This window comes from Rhincodon typus, chromosome 6 (genome assembly GCF_021869965.1).
Source record: "Rhincodon typus isolate 14 chromosome 6, sRhiTyp1.1, whole genome shotgun sequence".
Classification (NCBI taxonomy): Eukaryota; Metazoa; Chordata; class Chondrichthyes; order Orectolobiformes; family Rhincodontidae; genus Rhincodon; species Rhincodon typus.
In genome coordinates this window covers 106568864-106585363 of record NC_063337.1, presented here as the reverse complement: position 1 = coordinate 106585363, position 16500 = coordinate 106568864, and the positions used below count along the sequence as shown (strand labels likewise).

The 16500-nt window shown below is 41.8% G+C and overlaps 1 protein-coding gene across 1 annotated transcript in view; it reads right to left on the bottom strand.

Moving 5' to 3' along the window:
• LOC109926772 (matrix metalloproteinase-20-like) overlaps positions 1-16500 on the bottom strand; it is a 73478-nt gene that overhangs the window by 55397 nt on the left and 1581 nt on the right. Inside the window, exons 4-5 of the mRNA XM_048598430.1 lie at positions 4821-4946; positions 2847-3008 (exon numbers count right to left, since the gene is read on the bottom strand). Of these exons, the coding sequence (XP_048454387.1) occupies positions 2847-3008; positions 4821-4946 (288 nt within the window). The remainder of the gene's footprint in view (positions 1-2846; positions 3009-4820; positions 4947-16500) is intronic.

Here is a 16500-nt window from a genome sequence, read left to right as displayed (position 1 = left end):
CGAAGGGCCTGTACTGCGCTGTAATGTTCTATGTTCTATGTTCTATGTTCTATGAGTTCCTGACCCTCATTGTAACTGCTTTTTATTACCACCATGCATCATGAAGTATAATGAACTCAATGCAATAGTAAATCAATCTAACTGTGCTTTAGTTTCTGACATTGCTGTGTTCTTACTTTCACTCCTTTGTTAGTTTGTGGTAATAATTTTCCATTCAATGAATGTGGAAAGACTTTGGCTTGTGCATTTTCACCTGGGCCAGATATTGGAGGGAATATTCACTTTAATCAGGAGGAGAATTGGACAGTGGGACACTATGGTAAAGGTACTGGATGCTCAACAAATGCAGTGAAAATGGGAAACTCCATTTAAACAACATGTGGTTAAGTAGTAATGAGATGTTATTGCATGTTAATGAATGCATATAGGCCTCTCACTGTTCACTAGCGAGAATCTAGTCTCATTGTTAACACTTGCTTTATAAAGTCTCTTAGCTCCTGGTTAAAAGCCATAGCTTGCAACAACTGGTGAGTGGGAAATAAGTTTGCTTTCTTCAGGCTCCAGGTATTTTTTTATAGCAGGGAGAGAGGGAGACAGGCAGACAGACAAACGGAGAGACAGAGATACAGAGAGAGAGAGAGAGACAGAGAGAATTCAGAGAGAGAGAGAGATAGACCACCTCCTTTTTTGGAGGTCTGAAGGCTTCTGGCCATATTGTTCATACCCACAGTCTACCTAGGAGCCAATCACATAGTTGTTGGCAGGCAAAAGCCTTTATTACTGACAATTGGTCTCCAACGGCACAAACTAATCAGCTATTTGTTGCTGGACAAATCTCTTCTTGTACAGACTCCCCCTTGACAGCTATCTGCAATCAATATTCCCCCACTGAATGAGTAAAATATAGTTTAACAGCACTTACGATGAGGGCCAAAGGCAGGTATACAGAGTTAGGCCACAGATCAGCCATGATCTCATTGAACGGTGCAACAGGCTGAAGGGGCTGAATGGCCCACTCCTGTTCCCAGGTTCAATAGGGGAAATCAGTGAAATTCTGGGTCATCAGGAGTGATGACTGGAAGGAAAAGGAATTTGTCAAGGTGTATTTTGCTGGTGAAAGTTATTTCTGGAATGCTCAGGCTGAGTGATATGATTATTGAAGGAGACTGGGAAATTGGACCAGACAGGACAGGGAAGTGTGTGCCTGCTGGAAAACTGAGGGGATCTTGGGATGTCACCCTAAATGCTATGTACCTGCCAGTAATGTGCAGTGTGATAAAATATTTTGTAAGGCATATTTGGTTATGTTTGTTATAAAATGCAAAATGACCTTTAATTTGGGGTTTCAGGAGCCTACTGAGTAATACTTGGTCTAATTCCCTTTCAGTTTGCCAGTTATATAAAAGTTCTAAAATCTGAAATGTTGTCTTTTGGTTATTTCCATCAATTGTTGGTGATAGACCCTTTTTTATGACCTAGCAGTCTCTAATGGGATCTTAACACTTGGCTCCATTTTGAAGCCGGTGCTAGGAATGAGAAAGTCCATGCTATTGAGAATGCTGAATCATTATAAGCTGACTCATCGCCCCACACTAGCCTTGATTGCTCCAGGATTGGTCTGGGACTGGCCCTTATGGGATAACAGTCTCCTTTACGATGAAGGCTTTGTGAAAAAATTGTGAAAAATGAGCATCGATTTCCATAATCAGGTGCTGATGGAACTAAAATAGCTGTGAATCATAATCCTTTCCTATTCAGGTGGACAGTGACATTTTTCAGCAAGGTATGTAATTCCACATGGATGCATCTTTCATATTTGATCTTTCATCTTCGACCTTTCATCCCTGTTCTTACAGGATTCCAAGCTTTCTAAAAAAGTGCACAACATATTCATTATGCTGCTGAATGTTAGTTAACAGGAGGTGCAACTTCTCATTCGAGCACCAAAGAATCGGGAAGTTACTTTACATATTGATGAGCATCTGATTGATTTTGTTAAAGATATTCTCAATATAATTGAAAATCATTGATGATCAAATCTTTGACAGCTTTGGCAGTTCATTGCCTGTCATAAAATTAAGCTGCAGGTCTATTTGGACCATGTGACACCTTTGCATCATGACACTCCTCACAAATCAGTCTTGAGAAGCACCTTTCCTTTACAATGTGCACTCTGTTGTTTTCTGTTGTAACTGTTTCTGTTATCTCTGTTGATTCTGTTTGTTTCCGTTCTATCGGTTTGTGACCAATTTAGGAAAAATTAGGAAGAACAAACTGTTCTAGAAAAAATGTATCTACCAAGCACCCCTCCCTAGATCTTAATATTCCTCCCTTTGAAAAGCAGAGACACATGAGATACCCTTGGGAAAATACATATTGGAGGGAACAGAGGGAAAGGCACATTGTCACTGATGCATTCAGAAAGAAAAAGCAAGGGAACAAATCGAGGTATAACAACAAAACTCTTTAAGCTCACATCCATATACAACACATCATCTGGAAGCCATGAACATTCAAGTTAAATGAACAGGTAATGATAACTGTGAAAACTCAAGCAAAATATGATATAAGAGTGTGTGATGTTGAAATGTTGTACTTAAATCTGTTTTTAAACAAGAAACATAATCAGCATGCATTTTGGAATGATAAAAATTATGTTTGCAACATTGGAGAAGATGAAAATAACATTAGGGATCATTTTAAACAGATAATCACCCGGTTTTACTGAATCAGTATCCAAATCTTAGGAAGTGGACAGTGCAACATGTTCTTTTTTTATAATACTCATGAACTTAATAAGTGTTATACCATTTCTGTTTGTCACGTTAAAAATAAAGTGGTCATACCATATAGATTCTGTATTGCTCTGATATCATCCCATGAAAGAGAGAATATATTTGATTGATCGTATTTATATGCGGGATACATCACAGAAGAGCGACGGCTGGAATGACCAAGCCCCAGTGCATGACCAAATTCATGGACAGCAACATGAAATAAGTTGACACCTGTAAAGGAAATAATTAATTTCATTATAAGCAACCTCACAATGTGTGACATGCATTGAATACGTCTACAGCTTGAGATTTTCACTGGCTCTCTCCTTCCATCTTCTTTATTTTGTCTATTATAAACGGCACCTCCTGCAACCAGCATTCCTAAATAACATTAAGGCATCAAATTGACATGTTAATATTTCAGAATTAACAGGAGTTTTTCTCCCATTGAGGTCAAGCCCAATTAACAAAGTTTCAAATTGGACTATAAATTTTTATTTCTTTAACTTTGGAAAGGCATGGACTAGTCAAGGATAGTCAGCATGACTTTGTTAAGGGGTCAAGCCTTACAAATTTAATTGAATTCTTTGCCGAAGGGACAAGGAAAATCGATGATGGCGGTGCAGTGGATGTCGTTTTATAGCAAGGCATTTGACAAGGTCCCACATGGCAGACTGGTCAAAAAAGTCAAAGCCCATGGTAAAAAGGATAATGTGTCGAATTGGATCTAAAGTTGGCACAGTAACAGGAAACGAAGGATAATGGTCAAAAGCTGCCCTTGCAACTGGAAAGCTGTTTCAGTTGGTGTTCTGCTCAGTTTGGTGTCAGGGTCACCGCTGTTTGTTTTATACGTTAATGGTTTAGACTTGAAAGTGGCAGGGCACAATTGGGGAATTTGTAGACAACACAAAAATTGGCTGCGTAGAGGGTAGGTTAGGGGATAGCATAAGCTCCACATGAATTGGTGGAGTGGGCAGGAAAGTGGTAGATGGAGTTCCACTCTGATAAGTTTGATGTCATGCATTTAGGGAGGTCAAAGATTAAGAGGGAATATACAATAAACAGGAATATACTGAGAGGGGGAGATGAAGTGAGAAATCTTGGCAAGTACAAAGGTCCCTAAAGGCAATAGTACAGGTGGATAAAGTTGTAAAGAAGGCATTTGGAATGCTGTCCTTCACTGGCAGAGGTATACAGTACAAATGTAAGGATACAAAGATGAAACTGTGTAAGACACTGATGAGGCCACAACTGGAGTACTGTGTGCAATCCTGGTCACCACATTACAGGAAAGACGTAATTGTTCTGGAGAGAGTGCAGAGAAGATTTACTAGAATGTTGCCAGGGCTGGAGAATTGTAGCTACAAGGAGAGATTGAGAGGTTGGGGTTGTTTTCCTTGGAACAGAGAAGGCTGAAGGATGACATGATTGAGGTATACAAAACTGTGAGGGGCAGAGACAGGGTAGATAGGAGGGACCTTTTCCCTTGGCCAGGGGTCATCGATTCAAGCTAACTGGGAGAAGGATTAGTGAGGAAAACTTTTTACACAGAGGGTGTCTGGAATTCACTGCCTGAGTTGGTGGTGGAGGCAGAGGCCCTAATCTCTTTTAGAAAGTACCTGGAACTGCACCTTCAATGCCGTAAGCTGCAGGGCTTTGTGTGCGTGTGCAGAAAGATGGGATTAGAAAGGGCATCTTGGTGTCTTTGGGTTGGCGTGTGTTAGATGGATCAAATGGCCCCATTCTGTGCTGGATCATTTCTATGGTTCGATGGCTCTAACTGTAGAACTTTGCCCTTTGGGAACCACAGATCAAAAGAGACCAGGAATTCAGATTATTTGTAACACTTCCAGTAAAAGAACTATCCAATTATCTCAACAAGAGGTCAATGTGTTTTTTTTTTGTTGAGACACCTATCTAAATGAAGACTTAACTGGATTAATGGAATCAATTGGATCAGTTTATGTATGTGCGAGTAGATTACTAAATGTTTAACCCTCCTAAAAGTCCTAGATTTTAAGTGAATTTGTTGAGAATCTTTACCATTGCGGTCCAATGTCCAATTCTCCTCCTGATCAAAGTGAATGTTCCCTCCAATTCCCGGCCCAGGTGAAAATGCATGAGCCAAAGTCCCTCCACGTCCATCAAATGGAAAACTATCACCATGAACTACCAATTGAATGAAGATAAGAAGACAGAGTGATGTCAGAAACTAAACCACAGTTAGATTGGTTTATAGTTGCATTGAGTTCATTATACCTCCTAATGCATGGTGGTAATACATAAAAGCTGACTGAATAGGGCCAAAATGCTTAGGAATAAACAAAAACAATAATAAACAAAAACAGAAATTGCTGGAAAAGCTCAGCAGGTCTGGCAACATCTATGAAGAGAAATTAGAGTTAATGTTTCAGGCTCAGTGACTCTTGTTAGTAACAAGAATAACTTCCAAGTATTTAATGTAATAAACAGCCCAAGATGCTTCACAGGAACTGTATGAGACAAAAAATACCAGAATTTCATGAGCAACTATTAGGGCAAATGATCGAAAGCTTGATTAAACACGAGCCAGTGATGGTTAGGGTGGGAATTCCTTGACTAAGGTGGACTGATTAAAATTGAGGTTTGCTCATTGGTTAGATTTAGATGGGTCTAGGTATAGAACATAGAACATAGAACATAGAACACAGAACAATACAGCACAGTACAGGCCCTTCGGCCCACGATGTTGTGCCGAACTTTTACCCTAAACCTAAGGTCTATCTAACCTCCACCCCTACCTTATACTATCATCCATATGCCTATGTAATAGCCGCTTAAATGCCCCTAATGAGGCCGACTCCACTACCATCTCCGGCAATGCATTTCATGCCCCGACCATTCTGAGTAAAGAACCTACCTCTGACGTCACCCCTATATCTACCTCCACTCACTTTAAAACTATGCCCCCTCATAATAGCTACCTCCACCCTAGGAGGGTTGTAAGGCTGGAGGGGAATACGGAGAGAGGGAGCAGCAAGACCATAGAGGTTTTGAAACCAAAGATGAGAATTTGCAAACCAATGCTTTGTTTAATTGCCAGTCTATGTAGGTCAGTGACCAGAGGATTGACAGGGAACAGCTGAAAGTTAGGGCGATTACAACAGGGATTTGTCAGGTTTACCAAGAATCTGGAAGTGGTGCTCCAGAATAATCTAGTCTGGAGGTAATAAAGATGTGGATGAAAGTTCCAGCTAAGACAGGGCTGAAATCAGATAATGTCGAGGAAAGGGAAATAAACACATCCTGGTGATGGCACAGGTCTATCAAATGGCAGACTATGGAACAAGTTGTTGCACCTGGTTTGCCATTGGTGAACGTGGTTGATTGGAACGAGGCATAAGGCTTGATCTCTTAGAGCACACTCAACCAATACTACCTGCAAACTGATCAAATCCATGCCTTCCCTTGCTTTGCTGTGCCAATGAGCACATGCATATACCAGGCAAGTTGCCTTGCTGGTCAGTAGTCCTCAGTCAAAGGGAAAGGCATCTTGCTCAGATCAACTCAATGTACTAGCAGCCTACACGATCAATATTCTGCATGTGCAGCAAACAGGTCTCAACATCCGACAGCAGGAATCCTGACTGAAATCGTCGGAGATACCCATCAGTGCAGTAAGTCCGGAGCAGCCTCCTGGACCAATCCAAGGGATTGGCCACAATCTGGTGCCCACTTGGTGTGCTGTGTCCCTGCCTCTGCAGTTAGGAGTAGGTTATGGTTAGCCCCGTGGCTCCACAGTGACCAGTCCTGGTTGGGGTGGGGGTGCAGAGATAACGTGGTCATGGAGATGTCCACACAGCGCACCACCCCACACTGCTCCCCCCACCCCACCCCACAACCCCCCAACAGTGCTCTGGGTAATTCTCACTTGGGGCTCTCTGGGTTAGGTCACTCAAGGTAGTAACATCCACAGAAACTGAGGGGTAAGGGAGGTGGAGAGCACAATTGAGCACTGGGGCCTGTAGGCTTAGGTGAAGGGAGTTATTGATTATGAAGGTGGGCAACAGTAACAGGAAGTGGGGATACACGAAAGCATGACAGGAACCAAGAGGGTCATGTGGGAGGTGCAGTCACCCATGGTCCAGAGCCCCCTGACCTCCACCAGCCTTGCACCAGCCTCTGTACCATGACCTCAAGACCCACGTCAGAGAAATGCGGTGCCATCTTTCCCTTGTCTGCTTTCTTCAGAAAATGTCCTCGATCAAACATGGCAGCTTAAGATGCCCACTGATTGTCCATCCTTTTAATAATGGTCTGGACAAAAGGCATGCTAGTCTTTCAGTACACATTTTCTGAGTAGCAATTTGTTCCAGGAATGGCACATGGTCAGATGGGGTGGAAATCAGATCATCCTTAGGGATGCCATGGGGCAGGGGAGCTGTTTTATAAGGTGAGATATAGCAAGAAATTACATAAGGTTTCACAGTGACAATCTATCTGAAAACATAAAACAACTCACATCTATACAAAAAAAAATCAGCCTATAAGTACAAACAGTTGGTAAAAGCTGGAATGAGACCATTTAGGGACCAAAAACAGAATTTACGCAAGAAACCAGGGGCATGGCTGAGGCATTAAATGAATATTTTACATTTGTTCTTACCAAAGAAGCAGGTGATATCCAGGTTACGGTGAAAGAGGCAGTAATTCAGACAAAGTCAAAAATCACACAACACTAGGTTATAGTCCAACAGATTTATTTGAATACACGAGCTTTCAGAGCCTCGCTCCTCCTTCAGGTGTCAGTGAGACAGGTGGCATCAGATACAGAATTTATAAGTAAAAGATCAAAGGGTCATAGAACTGACATGAATGTGTTGAACAAACCCAAAATGGTTGTTAAATCTTTAATCAGTTAGAAAGGATTAATATGCAAACCCCAGAATTTCTTTCAAGTCACTGCCCTGAGATAACTAAAGGCTTTACTAGTTCCCTTAGTATGGGTTGTTCAACATCACATCAGTTCTATGACCCTTTGATCTTTTGCTTATAAATTCTGTGTCTGATGCCACCTCTCTCAATGACACCTGAAGAAGGAGCGAGACTCCAAAAGCTTGTGTCTTCAAATGCACCTGTTGAACTATAACCTGTGATTTTTGACTTTGTCCACCCGAGTCCCACACCGGCACCTTCACTTCGTAATTCAGATACTAGATGGATATAAAACTGATAAGCCAGTGACATTGGATAAGCTTTCTGTATGTAACTGTGTTGGATAAGCTGCATCTGAGGGAGTGAAAACTCTGAAGGGACTGTCAATAAATTTCTATGGTGGGGCTAGAGGCTTTGCAAATGGAAATTCTCATTTGAAAAAAGGATATAAGGACAAGTCCAGCAACTACATTCTACATAAGTGTGAGGCTGGAAAAGCACAGCAGGTTCGCCCAAAATGTTGATTTTCCTGCTCCTCAAATGCAGTGTGACCTGCTCTACTTTTCCAGCCTCACACCTATAGACTCTGGCTTCCAGCATCTGCTGTCCTTATTGTCTCCCAACAACTACAGTTAGTTTAATCCAGGTGGTGGAAAAGCTTTTTTGAAATTAGAGTTCAGCGCAGAATTAATAGTCACTTGAGTAAGTGCAAGTTACTTAAGAAAAGCCAGTATGGATTTGTTAAGGAGGTATAGTGATTCTCTGACGTGCCAATACAGAGACAGTTGATGAGGGTAATGCTGTTGATGTGGTGTACATGGCCTCCCAAAAGACACTTTATACAATGCTGCACAAAAGACGAGAACAAAATTGGCTGAGAGGAAGCAGAACATAATGGTGATTTTGTTTGATGTTTGGTAAAGCTCCCCAGAGGCCATTGTTACAACCTCAGTTCTTCCTGTTATATTAATATAAATTGGGAAATAATTACAAAATTTTTGGGTGATAGTGTGAAGTGTTGTGAACTGTGGGGCAGCTAGTGTGGAACCTTAAAAGGACCTAGACAGATCAATCGAATGTTTGGACAAATGGTATATTAAATTTAATGCACAGAGATTTTAATGTGGCAGATGAGGTTCAATGTGGAGAAATGGGAAGTGCTTCATTTTGGTATGGAGATAGGGAGAAGTGACCTAAAACACTGGGTGAAGCAAGACAAGACCAATTTGATGCAGGAAGGATGTTCTCACTGGTGGGGGAATTCAGAGCCAGGGATCATAGTTTAAAGGTAAAGGGTAAACCTTTTAGGACTGAGATGAGGAGAAATTTCTTCACCCAGACAGTGGTAAACCTATGGAATTCACTACCACACAAAGTGTCTGAGGCCAAAACTTTGTGTGTTTTGAAGAAGGAGGTTGATACAGCTCTAATGACTAAAGAGATCAGGGGTTATGGAGGGAGGGGGGATTAGGATCATAGAAACATAGATCTGTAAAGCACAGAAACAGACCCTTCAGCCCAACTCATCCATGCTGACCCAGATATCCTAAATTAATCTAATCCCATTTGCCAGCATTTGGCCCATATCCCTCTCAACCCTTCCTATTCATGTACCCACCCAGATGACTTTTAAATGTTGCAATTGTACCAGCCTCCCCTACCTCCTCTGGCAGCTCATTCCACACATGCACCATCCTCTACATAAAAAAGTTGTCCCTTAGGTCCCTTTTAAAACTTTTCCCTCTCACCTATGCACTCCAGTTTTGGACTTCCCCAGTCCGGAGAAAAGACCTTGACTATTCACTCTATCCATGACCCTCATGATTTTATAAACCTCTATAAGAACACCCCTCAGCCCCCTATACTCCCGGGAAAATATCCTCAGCCTACTCAGCCTCTCCATACATTACAAACCCTCCAGCCCTGGCAACATCCTTGTAAATCTTTTCTGCACCCTTTCAAGTTTCACAACATCTTTTCTATAGCAGGGAGACTAGAACTGAATGCAGTATTCCAAAAGTGGCCTAACCAATGTCCTATTCAGCTGTAACATGACCTCCCAACTCCTATACTCAATGCACTGACCAATAAAGGCAAGCGTACCAAACACCTTCACTACCTTGTCTACCTGCAGCTCCATTTTCAAGGAACTATGAACCTGCACTCCAAGGTCTCTTTGTTTGGCAACACTCCCCAGGACCCAACCATTAAGTGTATGAGTCCTGCCCTGATATTCCTTTCTAAAATGCAACACCTCATATTTATCTAAGTTAAACTCCATCTGCTACTCCTTGGCTCATTGGCCCATCTGATCAATGTACCGTTGTACTCTGAGATAACCTTCTTACTGTCCAGTATACCACCAATTTTGGTGTCATCTGCAAATTTTGCTAACAATTCCTCCTACATTCACATCCAAGTCATTTATATAAATGACAAAAATAGTGGACCCAGCACTGATCCTTGTAGCATACCGCTGGTCATAGGCCTCCAATCTGAAAAGCAACCCTCCACCACCACCCTCTGTCATTTACTAAAAGCCAATTTTGTATCCAAATGGCTAGCTCTCCCTGGATTCCATGTGATCTAACTTTGCTAACCAGTCTATTATATGGAACCTTGTTGAACACCTTACTGATGACCACATAAACAATGTCCATCATTCTGCTTTCATCAATTGTCTTTGTCACTTCTTCAAAACACCCAACCAAGTTAGTGAGTCACAATTTCCCATGCACAAAGCCATGTTGACTATCCCTAATCAATCCTCGTCTTTCCAAATACATGTAAATTCTGTCCTTCAGAATTCCCTTTAACAACTTACCCACCACTGACATCAGGCTCAATGGCCTATAGTTCCCTGGCTTTTCCTTACCACTTTTCTTAAATAATGGCACCACTTTCGCAACCCTCCAGTCTTCTGGCACCTCACCTGTGGCTATTGATGATACAAAAATCTCAGTTCGGGACCCAGCAATCACTTCCCTAGCTTCCCACAGAGTTCTGGGATACCACCTGATCTGGTCTCTGGTATTTATCCACCTTTATGCATTTTAAGACATCCAGCACCTCCTTTTCTGGACATTTTTCAAGATATCACTGTTTAACTCTCCAAATTCTCTAGCTTCCATTTCCTTCTTCACAGTAAATACTGACTGAAAATACTCACTTAGCATCTCACCCATCTCCTGCTGTTCTACAGCAAGGTTCAACATTTGTTGATCTTTAAGGAGCCCTATTCTCTCCCTCGTTGGTCTTTTGCCATTAATGTATTTGTAGAATCTCTTTGGATTCTCCTTAACCCTATTTGCCAAAGCTATCTCATGTCCTCTTTTTGCCCTCCTGATTTCACTCTTAAGTATATTCCTACTGCCCGTATACTCTTCTAGGGATTCACTCGATCCTAACTGTCTATACCTGCCATATGCCTTCTTCCTTTTCTTGACCAGAGCCTCAATTTCTCTAGTCATCCAGCATTCCCCATACCTTCCAGCCTTGCCCTTCACACTAACAGGGACATACTGTCTCTGGACTCTCATTATTTCATTTTTGAAGACCTCCTACTTTCCAACCGTCTATTTGTCCTTACTGTAATTTGGATATTTAACTTTTAGATCCAGTCTATCCTTTTCCATAAATATTTTAAAACTAGTAGAATTATGATCACCGGCTCCCGAGCGCTCCTCCACTGATACCTCAGGCACTTGCCCTGCCTTATTTGATTGATTTATTGTCATGTTTACCAAAGTACAATGCTTTGTTTACAAGCAGTCCAAGCAGATCATAGTAAGCAAGCATATACAGATCATAGGGTGAAAAAAACCTTACACAGAGGCATAGGGGTTAAGTCGCACAAGGCGTGCATTAGGAAAGATCAACATTGTTTGAAGTTGGACAATCCATTCATCAGTCTAATAATGGCTGGGAAGAAACTGTTCCTGAACCTGCTGGTGTGTATGTTCAGGCTGATGGAAGAGGTTGTAGGAGATCATTTCCAGATTGTGATGGGTCTTTGATGATGTTGGCAGCCTTTCTGCAGCTGCGAGCCATGTAAATGAATTCGCAAGAGAAGGTCAAGTTTTGCTCCTTCTCTATTAGGTTCATCCACATACTGAATTAGAAAATTTTGAGGGAATTGAGGTCAATGAGCAGCCATGATCATACTGAATGGTGGAGCAGGTTTGAAGAGTTGAATAGCCTCCTCCTGATCCTATCTTCTATTATATTAAAAACCGAAAGAACTGCGGATGTTGTAAATCAGGAACAAAAACAAAGTTGCTGGAAAAGCTCAGCAGGTCTGGCAGCATCTGTGAAGGAAAAGACAGAGTTAATGTTCAGGTCCGGTGACCCTTCCTCATAACTGTTCTGAGAAAGGGTCACTGGACCCAAAACGTTAACTCTGTCTTTTTCTTAGCAAATGCCACCAGACCTGCTGAGCTTTTCCAGCAACTTTGTTTTTGTTCCTATCTTCTATTGTTTCTGAGTAAATTTTACAAGGGGTTATAGGTTCACAGAGACCTGGTTGGTGTATGCACGTAAACTGTTACAGGTGTCAGGCCATATCTAGAGTGCGGTTAATAAAGTATAGAGCACCCTGGAAATTATCATCAGGAGAAGAGCTCAGAAGAAGGGAAACTATGATTAAGTCTATATAAAATATTGGTTCAGCTCATCTGTCATATCATATCCCGTTTAGAAAGAATATGATGGCATTAGAGATGCAGCAGAAAAGATTTATGAAAATGGTTCCTCAGATGAGGAGTTTCAGTGACGTTAAAATATTGGTGAAGTTCAGATGGTTCTACTTGGTGAAAGTTAAATGGAATCTTGACAGAGATGTCAAATCTCTTAAAATCATATCAGACACCACACAGTAACTCTGTTTCTCTCTTCGCTTATGCTGCCAGACCTGCTGAGTTTCTCAGCACATTCTGCTTTCTTTTATTCCAGATCACCAGCATTTGCCATGTTTTGCTTTTAACTCCCATTGAAGCATCATTGCATCCTGCTCACAAACCACATTTCCACTAAGTCTTGTGCCATCTGCAAACTTTGAAAAATTGCAATTGCACCCATCAGTCTGATATTGAGCCATTGGTTGCTCCTTTCAGTTTTCTTCCTGTTAACCAAACCTCAACCCACTCTAGTGTATTACCCCCAGTCCTGTGGTGGGGACTTCATGAAAAGCTTTCTGAAAATCCAAATCACCTCATCCCCTGGTTTGCTCTTGACTCTGCTAGTAACATCCTCACAAAATCCCGTGTTTGTCTAATCTCCATAAATCCATACTCACTTTTCCCAATCAGTGATTTTCTAAACATCTAATAATAATATGCTTTATGATAGATTTTACCAAGACCGACATCATGCTAACTGCTCTCCCTCCATCCTTTCACCATCCCCTCCCACCTTAAACCTATACCCTCTAGTTTTGGACACCCCTTCCCTGGGGAAAAGACGACGGCCCAGTAGTACTATCGCTGGATTGTTAATCCAGAGACTCAGATAATGTTCTGGGGACAGGGGTTCGAATCCTGCCATGGCAGATGGTAGAATTTGAATTCAATAAAATATCTGGAACCAAGAGTCTAATGATGACCATGAATCCATTATTGATAGTTGGAAAAACTCATGTGGTTCATGAATGTCCTTTAGGTAAGGAAACTACCATTCTTACTTGGTTTGGTCTACATGTGACTCCAGGCCCACAGCAATGTGGTTGACTTGTAACTGCCTTATGGGCAATTAGGGATAGGCAATAAATGCTGGCCTAGCCAGCGACAAACTCATCCCATTAATGAATAAAGAACCTTGCCTATTCAGTCTAACAATGCCCCTCATGATTTTATAAACCTCTGTAAGATCACCACTCAACTCCTGATGCTCCAGGGAAAATACCCCCAGCCTATTCAGCCTCTCCCTGTAGCTCAAATCCTCCAACCCTGGCAACATCCTTGTAAATTTTTTCTGAACCCTTTCAACTTCAACAATATCTTTCCTATAGCAGGGAGACCCGAATTGCACGCAATATTCCAATATTCCAAAAGTGGCCTAACCAATATCCTGTACAGTTGCAACATGACCTCCCAGCTCCTATACTCAATGCACTGACCAATAAAGGTAAGTGTACGAAATTCCTTCTTCACTATCCTGACTACCTGTGACTCCACTTTCAAGGAACTATGAACCTGGACTCCAAGGTTTCTTTGTTCAGCAACACTCCTCAGGATCTTACCATTTAGTGTATAAGTCCTGCCCTGATTTGCCTTCCCAAAATGCAGCACCTCACATTTATCTAAATTAAACTCCATCTGCCGCTCCTCGACCCATTGGCCCATCTGATCAAGGTCCTGTTGTACTCCAAGATAATCTTCCTCACTGTCCACTGCGCCACCAGGTTTTGGGTGTCATCTGCAAACTTACTAACCACACCTCCTATGTTCACATCCAAATCATTTTTATAAATTTTGCTTTCAGAAAGGCTGAAACTAAATTACAAGATGTTGGGACGCCGTATTTTGCGTGCAGTTTCTCACAACTCTGACACAAGGGACAATAATGATGAACTTCCAGTCTGTCAGCCCCGCAGCACGAGGAACATAGGGAGCTGGTGTCAAAGGCTGCATTTGTTACATGCATATTCACATGCAATTCACTGAACATTTAACCTCAGAATAAAGATGTGAAAACACTTTAAATCTTGGTGAAGTAGGAGGAAAGGAAGGAGCAAGACGTGGAGGCTATAAATTCCTGGAGATCCAGCTTCTCTTGTTAACCATTATCTGAACTTGCATGACCTGCATGTAAATTAAATCTTTGGTCTGAGGTTAAATGTTCAGTGAATGTAGTAATTCCAACATTTGAAACCAGCTACTCGTGCTCCTGGTGTTGCAAGTCTGACTAATTGGAATTGCTGCTCCTTGTGACAGATTAGTGAGAAACAACAGGGTATGGCATCCCAACATCCTGAAATTTAGTTTCAGCTTTTTTGAGAGCAAAATTTCCTCAGCCACCTAACATGGGAACAGAAAATAGGATGGGCGCTAAATTGGGTGGAGATCTGGCATCAGGGCTCTCCACCCTAATTCCCACAGACGTCTGTCTGATTACACTGAAACTTCAAGTAGATTGCAATAGAAAATTTTGGCTAATATCCACAGCCTTCCTTACCCCGATTCAAACTTCTGCAGTGTTTCTTGTGAATTTGTGGCTATTGCAACAATAAAAATGGATGACTTCACACTGGGTATGATCAACAAATTGAGGCACAAGGCAAGTGAAACATTTTTATCTGTTTTCCATTGATGCTCCAAATTTCTGTTCATGTTAGTTTGTATCGTCACAAATATAAAATTGTCTATGAAGCAATCAGATAACATCTTAGAATGTACTTGTTTTCCTTCCTTGCACTAACAAAATATTACATCCTAACATTAATAACTACTGCATTTTATTATGGAGGTGCTGGTCTTGAACTGGGGTGGACAAGGATGGTAGTCACATGACACCAGGTTATAGCCGAACAGGTTTATTTGAAATCATCAGCTTTTGGGGTGCTGCTACTTCGTCATCTGATGAAAGAGCGAGACTCCAAAAGCTTGTGATTTCAAATAAACCTGTTGGACTATAACCTGGTGTCATGTGACTTTTGGCATTTTATTAAAGCATGTCAAATTGGGTTTATCACTTAAAATTAATTATTAAAGCAAATTTTGTTTTCACAGAGTCCAGGATACAAGCATCAGCACTAAATGGGGGTCCAGAGGCTGTGCTCAATGGATAAGAAACCAGGGAGCTATTTCCTGGAGGTGGCTCTGTCTTTGAGCTCACCATGCAAGGCCTAAGAACAGCCAAGTTTCTGATGCTGTTGTCTCAGTCACAGAGCTGTGCAGCTTCAAACCCTTACCAGCCCGAACAGGTGAGGCACAGACTCTGTTACTTACTACTTACTTTTGTGAATTATAAGATAAACAACACCATAACATTCTAGTCATTAAGCAATGTCAATGTGCACATCATCACTGCAATTAGGAAAACATGAATAGATTAACAGGAGTGACTATGTCTAAGAAATTGCTATTGTCAGTTAATTTTTTTCTATTAACTCATGGGACGTGGGTGTCACTGGCAGTGCCAGCATTTCTTGCCCATCCCTAGTTGCCCTTGAGAAGGTGGTGGTGAGCTGCCTTCTTGAACCATTACAGTCCATGTGCTGTGGGTTGACCCACAATGCCCTTAGGGAGAGAATTCCAGGATTTTGACCCAGCGACACTGAAGGAACGGCAATATATGTCCAAGTCAGGGTGGTGAGTGTCTTGGTGGGGAAATTGCAGGAGTGGTGTTCCCATGAATCTGCTGCCTTTGTCCTTCTAGATGGAAGTGGTTGTAGGTTTGGAAGATGGTGTCTAAGGATCTTTGGTGAATTTCTGCCGTGCTCCTTGTAGATAGTACACACTGCTCCTACTGAGTGTCGGTGGTGGAGGGCGTGGATGCTTGTGGATGTCGTGCCAATCAAGCAGGGGCTGCTTTATCCTGGATGGCGTCAAGCTTCATGAGTGTTTTGGGTGCATTCATCCAGGCAATTGGGGAGCATTACTGGCATATTTCTGCAGCTCATGTTTTATTCCAAGGTTATTATGTTGTCAACAAGATCATCCCAATGATTATTGAAAATATTGCACCTTGCTTGAGACAGCCACTCCAGTCATGAATCATGAACGTCTACTGCCAATAATGATTCCCTAATGAACCTTTTAAATGACACAACAAGGTGCAGGGCTGGATGAACACAGCAGGCCAAGCAGCATCA